The sequence below is a fragment of the Labrus bergylta genome, chromosome 21, assembly GCF_963930695.1.
Source record: "Labrus bergylta chromosome 21, fLabBer1.1, whole genome shotgun sequence".
NCBI classification, from domain to species: Eukaryota; Metazoa; Chordata; class Actinopteri; order Labriformes; family Labridae; genus Labrus; species Labrus bergylta.
The window spans coordinates 9,637,012-9,657,412 of NC_089215.1; the positions used below are offsets into that span (position 1 = coordinate 9,637,012).

Below are 20,401 nucleotides of genomic sequence, written 5' to 3' on the forward strand. Positions count from 1 at the left end.
GCTTGTCTCTGTGCAGGGCCTGGAGGAGCTGAGGGAAGGAAGTTGCTGCATGTTTACATAGCTGAATTGTCCTCTGGGCCCCCCCCAGTGTCTAATGCACTTCTGTTCAAACATTCACAAGTGCACAGATGACCCCCACTGATGCCGGTGTTCACAGCCCTGCCTCTGCTCTCCAACTGAATGTGAACGATGGAATAGTGCAAGACTTATAGCCACTACTTTCCTCTACTGAGGGCGTTTGCTGTTTTAACCTGCAGGCTAGGATGATAGATAAAGAGTAATACAAGGCTTGATTTATCTCACTCAGACATAAGAGAAAGGTAGCGAGGAGATATCCAGACAGATGAGGAGACAGAAGGCACGTCATCGCTCCAGCCAAGGTCCTGTCCAACAAGGAGCCAGACATTGACATACGGCGGAGTCGTGGAGCTAATTGTTGTTTGAATTACCTGTTATGATCCAATGACAAATCTCTCACTCTCTTGCCACCAGAGCGGAAAATGCATCCGGGGATTGGCATGATCTTTAGGAGTGTGTAAACCTGGCTTCAACAAGATGGATAAATGCAATTATTGGGCAGACCTGGAGAGGAGAAAATCCATTTAAAGCCCGTAAAGCTAAGCAGGGGCCGTGGTTAATTCATTTGGCCAATTTACGGGTGATGTACGAGTGTCAGGGCACATTAGTCAGGCGGGGGAGAGGTGAATGTGTGTGTTGGCTCAGTGGTTGTTTCATTTTTTTTTTTTTTTTTCCCCAGCATGTGAAGTTGCTTTTTTTTTGGCTCCAGAGAAGTCTCCTCGAGACCTGGTTCCACGTCTCCCTCCTTTGCCATCTCAGTGGACAAACAAATGGAGCCTAGACAGGGAAATGACAAAAAGATGCACTGAGGGCATTGAGTGGGAGGGAAGCAGGATTGCTTTGCAAATGAGGTGGAGAAACGTGGCTGTGGTCTGCTGGCCTGCAGAGTGAGTACCAGGACGCTTCGCAGTACTGAGAGCTCAATCAGCTCCTGTCAGCACCTCCATCCTGAAAGTTAAATGCCGGCTTTTTTCATATGCCACAGTTGCGTCCATGATGTAGCAAGTCCGAGTAGTTAACGAACTTAAAAGTCATTACCTCATTTCTTTTTTGAGTGTGAATCCATCAAGTCGTGTCTTGACAAAAGTGTCAAAGTGAGTGGTTTAAAAGAGCAGCTGCATATAAAAGTTAAATATTGACACAGCATTTGTGTTGATGTTGATGGTCGAATTCACTGAGATTGACCTCTCTGTGAACTTGTTCGAGTTTTCAATTAAGTTGTATTTACTGTCTGATGTTTACTGTGAGTAGACAAAGCTGTAAGTAAAGTACCTTGACAGGATCACCTGAGAAATCCCTCTAACAGAACAATAGCAGCCTCCACCTGGGGCAATATATAATACCTTAAAATATCAAGTAACCTCTTTAGCTAGTTCAACTTGATTCCTTTGGTTTTTCTTGTCTAGCGTGGTCAGACCTGTGTTTATCAACTCTTGGAACCATTTGACATTGGATGGCTTCGCTCTGCTTAGTCTGTTACACAGCCATTGTCTCGCTTGAGCAAAACCACTCAACGGTTACACAAGCCAAGCGGTATGCAAAAACAGTGGTTAGAGCGTGGAGGGGCTGGTGAGAGGCGTTGAGGTAAGCTTTGGTTTACTGCTCCAAGCCACAGCCTGACTCTGGGCAGGGCTATGCTATCAGACAGAGACACACCAGATAGTAAGACCTCTCTCACTATGATGCCGATGCTTTTTAAGTGGTTAGGATCATACTTGAGTGCCTCTCGGTTCAGCAGAATTGGATTGCAGTGTGTAGTAAGTGTGTTTTTTTTCGTCCGTCTGTGTCCGAGGCATAGTGTGAGTTAGCATTTGTCACCTGACTGCCAGGCAACGGGCCTCAGGAAACCAGAGTCAGTGTGAATGCTGAGGCTTGTCAAAGACAGGTGCCAGAGCTGCAGCCCATGCCTGCCGAACAGCAGCTGGGGAAAGACTGCAGGGCCCACAGTGAAGTGTGGGCCATTGGGAGACAGCATCAGTTAGTTCACTGCCGGTAGGGGATCAAATGGGCATGCCTCACTGCAGTGCTGGGGCTTAAGACTGAAACATGCTGTATGCTAGGGGGTTTAAATCAAAGTTTCCATCACAGTATAACGTATTAATTCTTTGAACATTAGCAGAAACTTAAGTGATATCAAAAAAAAGTCTGCCACAATAGGATTTCATTGGGTTCAGTTTAAGGGCCTGTGATTGATACAAGACCAGATCCTAGGCCTGCTCGGTTCAATAAGCTGTATGATCGTACAAACAAATCCTTGAATATGCTGCAAAGAAAGAAAAATATAGACTTTCCCGTGTTCATTGTGAAGTTGATTTTTATCTACCTGCTGCTTTGGTGGAGCCAGTGTCGCAGATTTGACAAAACATTTCAAAATAAAGCTCCTCCTTCAAGGAAACAATATGGATTGATGTTTTTACACTGCATCAATGAAATTGAAATGCTGATCAGTGAATCAATCTTTCAACTCGTGTTGGTACACATACAGTATATTTCACCTTTGCAGGCATTACCTGAGCCACTCTGTGAACTGAACATACATGCTGTACTCTTGCGTTGTGCTTTTATGTTATTTTTCTCTGGAATAAAGTGAAACTTGTAAAGAACCCCTCTTTACTTTAAGCTTTCTTGCCTTTGTTTCAAACGTTTTTAAATCAAGCAAACTTGAATACACTTCTGTTAAAAATGCTTAAGCTTAATAAAACAGCATAACAAATTCTGCTAAAAGTATTACAAGTATAACAATTAAACCTTCTGTAAATACTTATAGTTCCGCTGATTTGTTGTTTTGTTATGTAGCTTTTAATTTGAAGAAGCTGGAATTTAATACTTACCAAGAATCAAACACCAAAGGGCTTATTTGGCTGATTAGCACTGTAACAGGAAGAGGCAAAGTGCAATTATTGGTTCAGTTTTTAAATAGTTATCTATGTATTTACCGGCACATGTTTTGTGAATTATGAATAAGATAAAGAATAAGATGCTCTACAAATACTTTGATTGAAAGTGAAAAAGTCCCATTGATAACCCCGACAACTGGAATTACAATTTGTAACAAATATGTCTTCAACTGCTCCTATTTAATGATTTTATGTCGACGTAAAGTATTGTGAAAACTGTAGATTTGAACAGCAGTGCAGCTTCTCTACCAAGGGGAGCAAGGGCACAACTGGAAAGTGGAACAGGAAACCCCAGACCCCTCAGGAAAGTGGGGTGGTGAATGTGCCTGGGAGCCATTACTGTAAGCCCTCTGAGGCTTCTAGAGGAACTTCCATGATGCTTTCTTCTCATTCTCTACACTTGCCTCTGGGATCATTTTGAGTGCAAAATCTGACAATCCTCTGCTGTAAAAAGCAGATCCAGTCATCATCTTTTCCTGATCCACCCGCTCACTTCTTCCCAGATGCTTTCCCGTCCCCCATGGGAGAACAACTGCTGGCTGCTGCCTACAGTCCACTACAATTCCTGACCTCAACCCAGAAAGAAACAAAAAAACACATGGAAGTTTTCGATGTGCTCCCACAGATCATTTTACATCAGTGGACGTCCCTCTCAATACAACTGTTCGCAGTTAGTGGCAAGCAGCCAGTATTACAGCCACTGGTAGGACAAATGCTTTTCACTACAACTCTGTTTTATGGCTGGGAAGTTATGCAAGCCAGGGAAACCAACCTGTTAGTCTTCTTACTCTTAGAAGTCAAACTTTAACTCAAACATAAATGATGTAGTGTAGTTTTTGTTTTTACGCGTGACATTCATGTGAGGTTTGATTTGACAGACATAGGTATAAATGATTGGGAAAAAAAATTGCCAAGTTACTCAAATGAGCAGGCCTGGACCTGGAAAATATCTGTCCAGTTACACACAAAAAACTGGGTTTGGTTATTAAGTCAACATTTTTGAAATATCTGAGTGAAAGCATTGCTTTCCTGACATTAATGAGGCCAGTCAGCACAGTTAACGTGCTGTTATATAGCTATCTGGTAGTGTTAAATACAGGCAGATAGTGGCCTAACCAACAGTCAATGATGAATAAATAGTAAAATTGAGGCCAGAACTTGAGGGGAATCTTGTTTCTTGGCTCCCACTAGACAGTTTGAGCTCTACTGGCCAGAGATTGAGATGCTGTGGTCTCAGACGCTGGGAAAGTCAACCTCTAATTGTTCACAGAAGCTATTTGCAGGAAGAGCTGAGAAATGATGAGTGAGGAATCAACAGGGGTGGACGCTGAGATGAGGTCGCTCACACTGGCTTGTTCAGAGGTTATCAGGAAAAAAACCCAACCCTCTGGGACGCTCCCCAGTGACAAAACTGGTTGTTCTGAATGGAAAAAAACTCAAGAAATCTTTGCTCTTTTTCCTTGGCTCGCTATTAAGAGACAGACACTTCCTTCACGTTTTAAATTGGCCTTGTCCTGTGGTTTCCTCGACTGGGCTGCCGGGAGCCGACTGTTTCCACATAGGCTAATGTTCTGTACCGGTTTTGGTTTCGAGAAAAATAAGGGCTCTGTTTTGTCTGGCACTGATCACTATGGTATTAAACTCCCAATTTTTGTTCCAAAAGCTAACACAGTCATGCGCTTGTATTCTTCACGCCTTTTTGATCTCTGTCACAGTTGCTTGGCAAGAGGCACATCTGCCTCTCCGCCCTAACACTGCCACGACCCCGTAACCCTCCCCCGCCCCACTTGTAGCATAAATCCAGTTTTTGTGGTACTTTCCTGTGCGCCAATCATTTAGAAAATAACACCAGTAATGATTCAATTGGGCATAAAGTAATTGAGAGGCGGCCTGCTTGCCATCTGTCTGGTGAGATTACTACTTTCTGTGTAATTAAACGTGTGACCTTACGACCGTGGAGGGAGGTGCCAGCGGGCAGCCGCTGCCAAAGAGCCAGGCAGTCTTACGTATATGAAGTCTGGGGAGGCTTTCTCCGAGGGTTGGGGAGGGTTGTTGTGCGGTTTTAACAGTTTAGCCCAGCTGCTAAAGATAGCATAGGCTGATGTGAGTCTAGCTTAAGTGGCAGTCTCCTTTATATTGATGTACCCTGTGTGTGTGTGTGTGTGTGTGTGTGTGTGTGTGTGTGTGTCTAAGTGTGATTGTATTCACACACAGGAACAAGCCTGTGTCAAAACCCAAAAGTCACCAACCCTGAAACAATTTGGCAATGCGAGAGAAGCCCAGCTGAAGTTAGAGTGATCCCTGTGTGCACACAGTGAAACCAAGGGCCAAAGGGTGTGTGTGCATGTTTGTGTCTGTGTGTCACAGTGTGTGTGTGTGCTGGCGGGGTCACGATGGGCTGAGTAACGGCTGCTGTTTTAACTCTGGTTTTACGTGTGGTTTTGTTTTGACTCCTGAGGTTTGGTTTCCCTTGGACAGTGTCCAGAGATTACAAGGCCTGCTTCTCCTCAGCTCTCCTGCGAGGCCGACGTGATGGGCCCTGCAAGGCCCTGTGATTGGATTTCAGCCCTGATCTGGTTGTTTTGTGTTGTAAACAGGACATTAAAGACTGGGGGATATGGCGAGCTAATGAGTCTTTGTGTCAGCGTGTGCATAGGAAGGGGGGGGGCGGGGGGGGTTGGAGTTTGTGTGGTTTTCAGGCTTCATCTTGTGCATCCTCAACTATGGTGTCGCAGACACTGTTGAGAAGAGGAACGAAAACCCCCATATTGTCCTGTTGACGTACAGAATACACAACTGAAAAAGACATCAGTATGGTTTCCTCAGTGTGGGCTCTGGATGGTGTCTTGCAATACTTCCGCCCAGAGCTTGGAAAAAAAAAAAAATCCCTCTTGTTCCCCCAAACAAAAATATCCATTTTAATTACTATGGTTGCGCTATGGTGCAGCCACAGCGCGGCTGGCAGGACCCGGTTGAGGTGGCACTGGCCACTGGGGATGGGGAAGAGGTCTGGGCCAGCCTGCAGGGAAATTACAGGGTGGTGTGGATGAGGGTGGGGGGGGGGAGGGGGGGGGGGTGCTGGAGACTGCCTCCACTCCCTGCTGACAGCCCAGAGAGCTACTGTGCACTGCTAGCTAGCTCCTCTCCTTTTCATCCATCGCCCTCTTGAGATAATTGGACATGTACTATTTGTAAACATGTTTTTTTTTTGTTTGTTTCAAAGTTAAGTTTTATTCTTTCAGGCAGAAGATCTGAATGCAGAGAAGAAGTCAGTGCGTCTTCTCTTTTCCATAACAACTTCCTTAAAGTGGACTCAATTTTAATTTTCAGTTCTTTTACTCTCTTCGCTCTGTTCTTTCTCTAACCTCTTCTGCCGTCTCCCTTTTCTCTTATTCCAGCCCCCTCTCTCTCCCCCGAGCAACTCCCTCCCCTCCCTCCCTCCCCTCTCTCAGTATGTGCTCTGATTACCTCTCCAAACTGGCAATAAGTTGATTGCTTTACAGAGATGATGTAAGCCTCTGCCCTAGGGTACATCAGGTTGGATTTCTCCGCTTTATCTTGTAAAGCCTAAATTAACAGCTGGTTTGGTTGGAGTTCTCCTGGATCTGACTAAAGGATTAGGCTTGGTTCTCATGCGAGTCAATCCAGTTTGATTTATTGCAGGTCTATCAAAAAAGATCAATGGGAGTCCTTTTGAAAGTAAATCCTTAATCGCTCTTTGCACTTACGTGTCATCATTGTGAATTTTTTTCCCCTCTTCCTTCTCTCTCTTGCTCTCTCCCTTCTCCATTTCTCACTCCCTAATTCTTATTCTTCTCTTACACCAAGTCTTGTCTGTATTTATTTTTTTCTTTCTTCACTCCTCCCAGGCCAATCTGTGGTACTGATCTGCCTCATTTGAAGGTATCACAGTGGAGGGATTTTTCTCCATTCTCGTTAGTGAACAATTGAGGCGAGGCAATCAAAAGTACGGCTTTAGCATCCTCTGATTGTGATCATCACACTCAAATTGAGACCCCAATATTCACCCAAACTTCACTTGACCTGACCTCCATGACCTGCCTTCTCTTCATGTTTAGCCTGTCACTCACATCTGAGTCTAGTTCAAAATGAGATGAGATGAGATGAGATTCAACTTTATTGTCATTACACATATACAAGTATAGAGTAACGAAATGAGGTTTGGCATCTCACCAGAAGTGCAGATAAGCAGAAAGTGCAAGAGTCTGTGCTATGTACAGTAATTACAAAATGTACAGATGTATACAAAAAAAGTGAATTATTAGGTATATCTGGATGGCTGGATTAATGGGATGCAATAAATATAAATAAATGCTATAAATAAGTAATGCTACAAAATAAGTGTATTCTTAGGATTATAATATACAGATTAAGGTGCAGTGAGCATGCTATACTAATAATATACAGATTAAGATGCAGTGAGTTGACGCTGTAGTTTTGGAATCCCCCCGGTCAAACTTCCCACAGCCTCCTCTTTTTAGGAAAAAACTGTCATTCCTGTAACCAGTTTTACAAACATAAAAACTCTCCTTTGGAGGGTATAGTAAGGGAAGTCAAAGTCAATTTTGCAACCCATTTGAACTTTAAAAAAAAGTTCTTTATAGTCAATGCAAGGATCTACCGATAAATATACCCCTCCATTTAGATATACACCTGCTTATGCCACGTTTTGTAAGTTCAAATGGTTGTTTTTATTGTAATTTGATAATTGTTACAAGTGGGGTTTGATCATTTCAATAGCCTACATCATTAACAATAAGGCTCCTCAGTTAGCTAACCACTAAAATAGGAGATTTGAACTGTACTCATTCAAGTATTTTTAATTGAACATTTTCTTAGTTCTCCACTCTTTGGCTTTTCAAGGTTAAGGGTTCTTTAAAGGATATTATTTTTGGTATCTGACTCAAAAATCCAGTATCATTCAGACTCTTAGTTCATCTTCCTGTCTGGACTGCCTCTTCGTTGCATCATCGTTCCTTTCAGGCCTCGATGCATGCTAACAGACGGAATGTGCTATATCCATTCAAGTAACATAATCCAAACTCTCCTATCCAAACAAGTCATCTCACATATTGGAATACCGAATGCTTATTTTCTTGAACATTTAAATGCACATACTTCCCTGTCGACAAAATGATATAACACTCGAACAACACCCTGCTGCATATTTTCATGCAGACATTCGTAAAGTGACCTGGCAGCTGTTGAGACGGGGGGGGGGGGAAAGGGGTCTGGTGGGGGGGGGGGGGGTGGTCCTCCTACTCTATTCTGCAGATCTCTATCTAAACTCTCTCTACAACTATCTCACTTTCTCTAGTCCTCCCTACGCGCTTCATCCTCTCCTGCTTCCTCCTCCATCTCTCAAAATCTGGACTGTAAATGAATCTGTAACGTGAAAAAAACAACCAGTAGCATCGACCAAGGACTGTATGGATGAATAATCCACACTGATGGGGCAGATGAAAGGAAGTCTTCTATTGTGTGCTGGCTCCACAAAAGTTTTGACTCCATGCTCATCCAAAAATCCTGGTTTCCTGTTCAGAGGGAGGGTTTTTTTCCCCCCTCTGTTGTTTAAATGCACAATTGACAAATTGAGGTGAATCGGACTTGAGGCGGATCGATGTCAAATTCAGGTGTGTCCTCCTGGCATGCTCAGCATGCTGGATGGCTGGCAGACCTTAGGAGGGTAGTAGTTGGGGGTGTGGGAGGGGCTGTGGTGGTAGGGTGGGGGGGGGGAGTTAGATCGACGGGATACGTGGGAAGGAAGGGCTTGCTGTCAGCCAGCTGGACCTCTTAATCCTACAGCCTTGGGGAAAGGGTGTGTGAGTTTGCGTGTGTGCGTTTTAGTGTGTGTGTGTGTGTTTGTCTCGTAGAGATTTGTCAAGTTTAGCACACCTCTGCTCCCCTCTTTGGCCCAGCTGAGCCCACGTTGTGAGTGTGTGTTGTTGTTGTGTGTGTGTGTGTGTTTGTGCTCCAGAGAGACACAACCAGGATCTATGCACACACTGTTTACTGAAGTCCTCCCTTTAACGGCACTCTGTATATTTATGTCGAGACGACACAGCCTCTCCAACCCTTGATGTTGGAGAGGCGCTGGGGGTTGGTGTGAGGTGGAAGTGGAAGTGGAGGGGAGGAGGGGGAGTGGCTGTCCCATGTTGCTGGTTGAATGGGGGGGGGGGGGGGGGGGGGGGGGGTGAGGAGGGGACGTTGTGAGGGCAACAAACATTGCCAGCACACACACCCCCCCCTCCGCCTGTAAGCTTGGCCTTCTCTGAGAATCCATCCTCTAAAACTCGTGTGTGTGCACTTTCTCCCTCTCGTCTTCATACTGTAACCAGCCGACTGATTGCATCATCCTCTTGTCATTCATTAGACCCAAACATACTATTTAGCCACATTCCATGCAAGCTTCCTCTTTTATTTTTGCTCTCACTCTCTTTTTCCTCTGCCCCACTCTCTCTCTCTTTTGGCGTAGACTTTTGCATATATCACAGCCTGGCAGGCTAAGAGCTTGGGACTTCCCCACGCCACACTCCAAGCCTTTGATCCTTTGCTTTGGAGGTAACATCAAAAGGAGAGGCATAGAAAGGCAGCTACTACTGTGAAGTTCAATGTTCAACTTGATGGCTTGGCTGAGGGCTTTTTTTTTTTTTTTTCCCTCTCTCCTCCTCTCTCTCTCGTCTCCCCCCACCTCCCTCACTTCCCTCCTCCCGCTGCTCCCTAGATCCCTTCGCTGCATCCCTCAGCTGACAAAAACACACAGTTTGTAGCCAAGGGTTTTTTTTTTTTTTGGTGTGCATCTGACCTCACCTCCATAGAACCTATCTGACTTAAAACAGAACCTTCCCCTGTAAAAACACACACATACAGAGGTGTACACAAAGATTCAGTCCTCTCTTTTTTTTTTTGATGGTGTGGTAAGAGGTGCAGTTCCAGCACCCGGCCCCTTCCCTGTCTCTTTTTTTTTTTTTTTCTTCTTCCCCTCTATGTGTGAATGACATGCGGCATCCAATATTGCAGCTGGTTGCATCAATGCCAAAGTCAGGCCCTATGGTGCAGCGTTGGTGGATAGGTAATCTATCAGGAGGAAAAGAGCATTACACCATATTGTTTTCTCTCTGTATGGATCCATCCTTGCACTTTACATCTTTCTTTTGAGTGTGGAAAAAAAAAATGAAATGCTCAAAAAGAAAGCAACACCTTCTTTCTGCTCTTTCTTTGGTTGCTGTGTTGACATAGGGGGCATGTAGCTCTTGCAATCATACAATCACAGGAAAACAAACCATCTTTATAATGAATGCCTCAGCTCAGTTTGGTATGCAAACTCTCATAATTAAGGAAGCATCAGCTGATGCTGTGCATTCCAGGTCAAAGCCGGGCTTTTCTGTGGAGTAGTCATTGCTATTTAAATGACACCGACTCGATAAGGCGATCCAGAAAGCCGAGGTGCTCCACTAAATGCTTTTTCCCTCTTTTATGAGCTTCCCTGTCTGACTGTGCCAATTAGCAAAGGCGTGTGGCCTGCTTTTCTTCTCCTCTTCTTCTCTTATTTTTTTTTAATCCTGCTCCAACTCTCTTTCTAGATAGACGCTCTCTATCATACACACACACACACACACACACTGCCGTACACACACCAAGCACACGTTTGGTGTATCATTAGCTTAGTGTGCGGGGAGGCGTGCGAGCCCGGGCTCTCCCCTGCCTTATCTCCATGTCAATCACAGCGTGTGTGTGAACATCAGTTGTAATGATCTCCATCCAGCCTGTCGGTGCGTGTTAGCGCCTGGCTTCCCTCGCCCCCGGAGCAAGCCGTTCCCTAGCTAATAGATGCAAAATTAAGCTGATCAATAGATGGCCTCAGCTCATTATTGACATGTTATCGCGGCGTGGGATTTTTGTGCGGGGGTTTTATAGATAGCTAGCCATTGATGCAAGGCAGGAGGAGTAAAAAAAAAAAAAAAAAAAAAAGTTTGCGTTCTTCTTTAAATGATGGGGCCACTTTATTTCGACCCTGCGATGATATTACCTGAAACTAATTTCAGTTTTCTCAATATGCATGCAGATTTTTGCGACGCGAAAGCTGTTTTCCCCATTTATTATTTCTTGTCCTGTTTGAGAAGTAATCACCTGCTCAGTGGTCGGAAATGAGATGTAGACTTTGTAAAACGCTGTATTAAAGATTCATCAATAATTGGCATGTGTGCTGCTGTTTGTGTCGTTGGGGAGGAGGAGGAAGAGGAGGAGGAGGAGGAGGAGGGTGTGTGTGTGTGGGTAGGAGGGCGGCTCTCATGGACTGATCACCATGTGATTGAGCTAAGTGGTAATTAACCATGAGAGAGGTATGTTTGTGTGTGTTTCTTAATTCTAAGAGTCAGCGCTTGCAGGTGTGTGTATTCATGAAGTTGCTTCTGTGTCAGAAAAAGGTGGGAACACAATGTGTGTGTGTGTGTGTGTGTGTGTGTGTGGTGTGTGTGTGGTGTGTGTGTGTGTGTGTGTGCATCGCTGACAGAGTTGATTTGGAGGTGAGTACTGGGGGCATGCAGTCAGGTTATGGAGGGACAGAGGGGCCACACAGCTGCCTCCCCTGACCCTCCTCAGGTCTTTTTTTTTTTTTTGTCATGGAAGCATCTCCCATTTTAATGAGCCCCAATAACCAAGCCCTTATTACTTATTTATTCATTAAGCCACTGTGGCAAAGCGGCAGTACCCCACTGTGTGAGTGTGCATGTAATTGCCTGTGTGGGAATTCTCTTTTCTCTCTCCTTCAAGCATATCACTGTAAATACCATCATTTACAACAACAATGACACGTTGGGTTTAGGCTTTTGGAATCCAAAATAGGATAGCTTAAAGATAAAGAATGAGCCAAGGTGATTGGGTAACAAACCTATGACCTAAAACCATATTTGAGATTTAAATTAAAAACCCTTAGAATCTTAAGTTTTAGTTATGCTGAGGGAGCAGGCCTCATGAATATGGAGGCTGAAGTGCTTGAAGGTGTGTGAGTAAGTGCAAAATAGTGTTTGTTGGCTGCGTATGATGCGTTTGTGAAGATTAATTGCCTGTTGGTATGTGTGTGTGTGTGTGATGCCTTCCACATAGTGCTGTTTCTGATTGATGAATGTGCGTAGGTGGAATTGTGTGATAGCGTGTAGTGTTTTCAGAATATCGGAAGTCTCTGTGAAGCCTGTGAGTGTACACATTCTCTCCCTCTGAGGCATGTTTCATGGCTTTTCTTATATCCAGTCTACCATTTAACTAATTCATAGTGAACTCTCGCAGAACAAAACCAGACACCCAACATCAAGGGCAGCGTTCAGCTCTCCTCCAGCGCAGCACCAAACACTCGCACTCTCCAGCACAATGTGGGCGCTGCAATCAGCCTACTTTCCTCTGTCAGCAGAGCTCAGCCGCTGTTCACGTTTTTTTAGTCTCCCCTCCACGCCTCAGACCTTGGGTTCCCGCAAACAAAGGTAAGCATGGAGAGGGTGTTTCGGTTTCCCAACCTCTTCTCCTTCCCTGGCCCTGGTCTTGCGTAAGGGGCTCAGACACACCTAGGCCTGCAGGTGTATACCTGTTCCACCTCTAAGTAGGTCAGTGTGTACGAGACTGCAACCGGGAAGGTCCAGGACCTGGATCTTTTGCCTGGCAATCAACTAGTCTATTCCAGGGAGCTGTGTATTCTCTTCCGACTAACATTAATAATGATACTTATTTGATTGTACGGCATTTCAGAATGAGACACAAATCAAGAATAGTGTGCTCACAGACTGAGGTTTAATCATCAAATCCAGTTACCATCGAGGTAGTACTTAAAGATATTCTGTTACAACTGAAAATCTTTTAAGGAAAAATAAGGAACTTGTTAATCATGATGATTTCATTGTTGTTAAATTCGGCAAAGTTGATGTCTGCTTTCACCAACCAGTTTCTGTTTGCTGGCCACATGTGATACCAATCCTGATTCTGCATTTAAGGCAATGCTGAAAGTTTTTTTTAATACGATAAGACAAGATTAACTATTGTCCCAGTGGGTAATGGTACTATTAATGGAACAGCTGATTAAAACTTGAAAAAGAATTAGACTGAAGAATATTGGTGAATACACCCACTCTGTTGGTTAAATCAACTGTGATAATAACAGTAACAGAGGCGGGGGAAGAACACGTAGGCAAATACAAACTCAAGTTTGTTACCCTGGTGATTACAGAAGCATATCAAGATTCAAGTTCCATTAATGTCAGAAAGAAAAAGAAAAAAAAAATAGATCGCATCGTTCAGATGGAAGAACAGCAAGTGTAGCACCGTGAAGCAGGAGAAGCGCCTGAAAGCAGAAGCATTCTGCAGCAGGGCCTGGTGCTAAAGGTGCCAGAGCGCCTGTTCATTAGCAGGGCTGATGGAAGACCAGCCAGCTCCTGCTGGCCTTCACCCACCCTGCCACAATATTTATAGAGCAGCCAAGAGATACTCTTAATGACACAGGGAGAGGGACAGTGGGAAAGGGGGAGGGGGTGCAAAAGTCAGAAGTGGAACACTGTTTACTTTCTTAGGCTTGTTGAGAAGTTGGTGTGATGTGGACTGTAATTATGTCACCCTCACACTTCCTTTGAGAACACACTTTGTGATTCCAGGTGTGTAATTCTTGTTACTGTCTAGCATTATCCAATACAGTTGATGAAGTGCTTCAATTATGGGAGCACAGGGGAGCTTCATTTGTGCTTAACTTCTGACTACGGGATAATTTTGTATTCTTTTTATTATGGAAGAAAAAAATGTGTCAAGTCTGCATTGCGCAATCCTTGGAAACATTTCCGTCAGTCAGCTGGTGTTTGAACAGGACTTTTTGTCCACACTTGAAAAGCAAACAGTGTCAAAGAAAAGCCATACTTATCTCTTGAACCAATGTTAAAGAAAGCCAATTTTACTTTCAAAACTGGCCAGATAAAAGTGAAATGCTTTGGAAATAAGTCTAAAAAAAAAAGGACCCCAAACTGATCAGTTGAAGACAAGCAAACGTGTCCTTTTTTGCCAAGAATATAATACTTTCTGAGATATTTTAGACAATCATAGTTTTATAATCCTGTTTTCACTGCCTAATTTTAGGGAGCAAGTCAATTCTGAGTTGGGATGATTGGAAGAAGAGGTCATGTGTACGTTCCCAATGTGAAGAAATTCTTACCGATGGAATTGTCAGCTATAGTTGTTCTGCAAGACAAAGAGGCGAGGAGTTTTAAGTGTAGTGTTTGCAGTGGGGGTAGGAGGTGGAAGGGGAGGTTTTGGATCAGGTCGGCAGCCCCAGTGCTGTTGGGGCCAGTGGAACCCCCAAGCGGTTCTGGCTTTGGAGTAAATATGGGCCCAGCGGACCCTTTCCTGCCCCAGGGCACACAAACCCCAGGCCTTCCCACATTCTACTTTTATTTTCCTGGTTGCAAAATGCCTCTGGCTATCAGAGCAGGTGGGGTGTTTTTTTCTTTAATATTTACTCATAAAATGTGCATTAGTAGAACTGAAGAAGCCATGATGGGCCCTCTGGTTTTGCTAACTTTCTCTCAGGTTTGACCAGTATTACTCTCGCTACTTCTAGAGTGTCAATGTATCATTCAGCTGAGTTGGCACTTAATTTCATTTTAGTCCAGAGGGACTTTCATTACCAGGGTCTCTGGTAAATTAAGCTTCTCCGCTCCCTAATTTGAGTAAATTACTGTCCTTCGCTTAACAAACTCTGTGTTTGTATAAGCACTTGTTTGCATCGTCTCTTGAACTTGCAAGTAAGGACAAAAACTGTTGGCAATATCCGCAACAGATCAAGACAATATGCTCAGCACTTGTTTTTAAAGGGATAAAATTGTAGTCAAACTGGAGGGACTAATCTTTTAAGCTCTGTGCAGTTTACTTTCAGAGCTTTGAATAGGCTCCTCTTACTAGCCTTGATCATTTCAGACTTAAATAAAGCTCTTTATAGTAGCGCTCTGATTGGTATAATCTGCAAGCTGTCAATCCCATCTCTGAGCGCTCTCCCAGAGGAGGTGCTGGGCCTGTCGACCGGAGGATGTTCAAATGTGGGTGAGCCTTGTTGCTCAGGTGTGAACGAGTGGGTAAGCACGTTAAGTATGTCAGGAGCGGGTCACTGTAAATGTACATTTTGTTAGCTGTATGCAAATGCCTTTAACGCCTGGGTAGAGCTGTGTGATGTCTGCAAAATGAGGCTGCCACAGATGGGTCAAAAGTCTGCTGGACTCTCTAGAGCAACACCCAACATCCATATGCTGACTCTAAACCCAAGCTGCTGCGTGTCTCTCTTTCTGTGGCCCTCGCTTCTTTCTCACATCGCCCACATGGCTGGAATGCTCGATGGAGCCCCAGTGCTCCTCATCATCTGCCCATTGGACCAGTGTTTGGGAGCTGCAGTGTTTGGCACATAAGCAGCCCCGTTTGTTTGATTGGTCCGAAGCCCTCTGCTCTTAATCCAAAACAAAACGAACAAGCCGTGCGGCGGCTGCTGTTCCAGTCGCCGGGCCGCGTGTGATAAACACATCAGATGGGGGCTTGATGGAAAAAAATAAAAAAAAAGCTGGTTTGTTGACCAGAAACAAGCAGAAGAATCCTGCACTTTCCGTGTCGGTCATACACACTAAAACATTTATGAGTAAGACTTCTCTCCCCCCCCCCCCCCCTGTTCTTTGTCAATAGCAAGTATTGACTTTTGTTTAATGTTTGATAGGATGTGGAAAAAGATGGTTTATTTTTGGGAGGGTCAGAGTTAAGCTCTGGTACCAGGAAGGAGTGTTTTAAGCCAAATTGCCTCACTGCCAGCTTGTTGAATTAGTAAAAACATTGGTGGAAGCCGGGCTGTAGACGTGAGGATAATGTGTTAGGGACTCAGGATGACCCCCGTTTTGCTTCTAGTCTACTTCCCCTCTGCCATGAGCTGTGACACCAGGACCAGGGCCCCAGCTTGTTTTGTTTTTTTCTGCGGTGACAAGCAGCGCGGATCTAGGTTAACATTCATGTAGTTCATAACATGCCAAACCTTTGTGTAGAAGCATTCACTCTCAAAGGTGTGATTGGTCCAGAATGCAAGTGGAATGAGCTCACTTGAACATACAGCAGTACATGTAAGAGACACACTGGTGAAACAGGGAGCAGATTATTCCTCCACAGATAATTAGACAGTTGTCACGCAGCCAACGTGCTTCGATACTGCGTCTTTTATACACAAGTGGAACACTTAAATATTTGATCACACAAGAAATCATTTGGGGTTTGGGAAACTTATGCCACACCTGTTCAGTAGTCAATTCAAAATCAAAACCTGTTACAGTTGTTATGATACCGATGCCAGCATCTGTGTCAACCAATACTGTCTTGAATGCTGCGTGAGGTATCAATGAGTAATCTATCAACGTGATGATGACATACTGAGATTAGTTTGTCCCCTTCAGATGAGGTTTTATGTACATCCCTTTACCATTAAAAACAAAAAGTACATGGGACTGCTGAGGTGTTACATGTTTGTTAAAGATAGCAAAATGACAGCAATCACTTTAGTACACTATATATAACAAGGCTATCCAAGAGTTCCTCAGTGTTGCTTATCAATTGTAGTTATTGGAATTGGTTTCAGGAGAGAAAATACTTGAATCAGGAGGACATCTCTTAAAAGGATAAATGATGTTTGCAATAATTATAATTAAATATATAGTTTTCATAGCCCTTACAAATGACCCCCCAGTCCTGGACCATCAACCCCTCTTCTTGACTTTGGGAAAGCAGCAGCGGACGGGTAAAAATCGGGACAGTGGGAGTGAGTTCATCTCTCTGTAAGGATTTAGAGGACTCCCTTGTCGTTCACTTCATCAGAGACAATTGAGTCATTCAGCGCCCATTGTAGGGCTGGCTGGGCGAGGAGGGGTGCAGGGTAGGGGGGTGGGGGGGGGGGCGGGGAGGAGGGAACTGAGAGGGGGAATAGTGGGGTGAAAGAGAGAGGAGAGAAGGAAAAGCCGTCTGCTGCACAACCCGTAGCTGAGGCACAACCACTGAGTGGCTCTTAGAGGGTTTGGGTCTCTTGCAGGGGTAGGAGGGGGGGTGCTTAGTGTTTGTGTGTATGTGTGTGTGTGTGTGTGTGTGTGTGTGTGTGTGTGTGTGTGTGTGTGTGTGTGTGTGTGTGTGTGTGTGTGTGTGTGTGTGTGTGTTTGTGTATAGGAGGAGGGCAGGAAGAGGGACAGAGGAGAAGAGAGAGTTATCCTGGAACTCCGGAGCAATTTGTCACATCAGAATGGCTCTTGAGTTACCCGGGGGGCCCCCTCATAGCAGGAGAGTTTTCAGGTCGCAGAGTGGGTAACAGGGAGGGGCTTGGAGCAGCCGAGAAGGGGTCAGAGGTCACGGCCTACTCGAGCCCAGGCGGTGCGTCCGTTAGCAGGGCAGGCTGGGTGGGTTGGAGCGAAAGAGGAAGGAGGCAAGGGGGGTTGGGTTGGGTTGGGGGGGGGGGGGTCGGAAAGCACGACGCTTGCCAGGGCTCCGTTTTCCTTGGCATGCTTGTAAAACCTGCAGGAGAGATTAGTGTGTGAGAACATTTGCAATAGCGAGGCTGAAGTGGAGCCACTTGTCAGGGCATGCGCTGCGACGCCCTCCCTCTCCATGTCGTATTTCAGTGTCTCTCTCTCTCTCTCTCTCTCTACCCCACTGCCACACTAAGGGGGTGTCACCTTCACGCTCCTTACCCACTCACTCAGAATGTCCTCTTGTTCGACCCCTCGTCCGGCTGCAGCTGTGGTCGAATACTTGCATGTGAGCATGTGTGCATATGCGCAGGCTATACGGCAGAACTTTCCCATGACTGGATTCACAATTTGACCCCCTTTCTCTCCAGCGTCTTCTAGACTCTTGTGGGCACCCATGGATACTGTCTTGAATTACCTCATAGATGACAGCAACCCTGTCACTCTTTTCCTCCTCTTTTACAACACTCCCCCCCCCCCCCCCCCTTCATGGCAATTAATACCCAGTGTGGGGGGTCCATAAAAACGCACAAGACCTCTACTCTGGAGTTTTTACAACCTTTCCTTTTTCCACTCTCAGGACATACAAACAAGCATAAACAAACCCAGTTTTTTAAGTAGTTAAAGCTGTCTAGGGGTCATAAATGAGTAGTAGTTGTGGAGAAACACCAGGCAGCAAACGTTTTTTTTTCCCTTGCAGGGGCTGTAACCGAGGACATGGAGTCAATAACTCCCTCCAGCGTCTACCACTGGCAGGCACCCCACAGTGAACTCTTCGCTAATTACCACTGATTTAGACACAGTCTCAGGAAGGGTCGTGACACACTCACTCTCTGACCATCTCTGACACACATGTGGATCTAACACACACACACACACACACACACACACAAGCCCTGAGACTTGCATACAAACTAGCGGCCACCCTTGCTGGATTGCAGGACAAAGAAATCTAATGTACCTGTATCTCCACACTACTGCTAGTAGAAAGCCAGCATTATTGTACAGAAGCACATGATCATTCATACATGAAATGTAGTTCAATGTGATTCAGATGCTATCCTAAAGTGAAGCAACAACCTAATGTTTGGGATTTGCACATTGGGATACCTCAAAAAGCCACTCAGAGGTTTATATTTCCTGCAATAATGGAATGTTTATGCCAAAATGAAGAAGGCTGTATTTGGGGGATATCTGGTTTCTACTTTGGCAGCCTCTGGAAGTGAAGAGCTCAGCCTGTCTTACTTTTAATGACTCGTCCTTTAGGTTGAAATATGTTTTCCACAAAGGTTTCTCAATGAGTCCTTTTTCCTCATTGGTATTATGAAGCCTTTAGTTCCTGTTTTTATATTTGTTTCTGTGTGACAAATCGGTTGTATTAGTTAACTTAAGATTTTCTAAAATTGAACTCATTTTCATTGCATTCAAATCTGCCAAAAAAACGATCCCCCAGGTGAATAGTTGACTTTATGATTGAAGCCAATGCTTGTTAGTTGCGTGTCCATTTGTCAGTAGTTGCCAGTTTTCATAAAGTCAAGGCCCTTCACCTCTGACTACACCACCCATTCCAAAGGCTTGAGCTAATATGCCCCCTTTTCCCAATGCAAGGTGGCTGTGACATTGATAACCACTCCCTGCACCAATGCCAAAGCCAAGCAAGTCAATAGCTACAGAGAACTGGACACATATTTTTATATTTATTTGAGTCTTTGCAAAGTATTCTTTTACAAAAGCAAACATCATTTTTTTTCATTGTGTGACTGAGTACATGAAGAAGAGAACAAGGAAGAGATGCAAGGTAAACCATTCCAGGTAGAACAGTAAACACAGCACTTGTCATCAAATGAAAAGGACTCCACCCAGTTTATATCTCACAGATGTTTCTCATGACTCCTTGTTTCTGCTTATCTTGTTTCCCTACTGTGTGTGTGTGTGTGTGTGTGTGTGTGTGTGTGTTTGTGTGTGCGTGAGAGCAAGAGTGGGAGAAAGAGAGGGAGACTTCTGATAGAGGCCAAGTCAATCATTTATGAAAGCAGACAGGAGGTCTACCCTTCCAGAGGAGCGTGGTGAGACGCCACGCTTTAACCTCTTTATGGGTTCCAATAAAAGTTTGACAACAGTCACATTTATGACATTAGGTCATACTAAAGCCATGAGCCGTGTACAGTACTACCCTTAACCTCTGCCCTCCCCGAACTCAGAATAAGTGACATAATGGAATTCCAAGTAAGCGACTGAAAGGGAAAAAAAAACTAAAACTAAAAAATGATATATGGTACATGTTTTATTTCGAACACTATAAAAACTTGACAATAAAAAGGAAGAGTTATTGTGCTGTGTATTTGGCTTACACAACAATGTGCTCTCCTGCTGGACTCTCAGATGCATGCTCGAGGCCATCCTCACCTCATCCTCCATCTGCTTTTAGATCTTTGTTTGCTTCTCCATGTTTTTGATTTCCACACCCGTACACCCGTCAAGAAATGTTGTCTCCCCCCCCTTTTTTTTTTCTTTTTGTCTTACTTTTAATTTGTTCCTTTTTTGGTTTTTGGTTTCTGCATTGTTAACATGTTTTGTTTTTCTTTCTTTCCATTCTGTTTCCTTTTCTGCCATTCAGTACCTACAGATGAAATGGCCCCTGCTAGATGTTCAACAAGGAGGTCTTCAAAGTAGACAAGCACTTAAAGATGCCAGGTCCCCATCACCGGCACACATCGTTGTAAGTAACAAACTCCGCTCGGTACTTTTCCTCTTTCTCCCAAGCTCTTCTTCTCCCTTTTCTTCATGACAGAAAGACAAATAAACCCCGCTTTTTCCTTCTTCCTTCCACCCTGAAAACATCCTCAGTGTTAAAGAACTCCCGTATTCCCCATGAATGGTTGTGTTGGCTGGAATAATGCATAT

General features: G+C 44.5%; 1 protein-coding gene across 19 annotated transcripts in view; it reads left to right on the forward strand.

Moving 5' to 3' along the window:
• tcf7l2 (transcription factor 7 like 2) overlaps positions 1–20,401 on the forward strand; it is an 88,444-nt gene that overhangs the window by 10,976 nt on the left and 57,067 nt on the right. For 15 of the 19 annotated variants that reach the window (XM_020652094.3, XM_020652095.3, XM_020652100.3 and 12 more), the window contains exon 4: positions 20,115–20,216. The exons of the other annotated variants lie outside the window; for them this stretch is intronic. In XM_020652094.3, the coding sequence (XP_020507750.1) occupies positions 20,115–20,216 (102 nt within the window). The remainder of the gene's footprint in view (positions 1–20,114; positions 20,217–20,401) is intronic. 19 annotated transcript variants of the gene reach the window in all.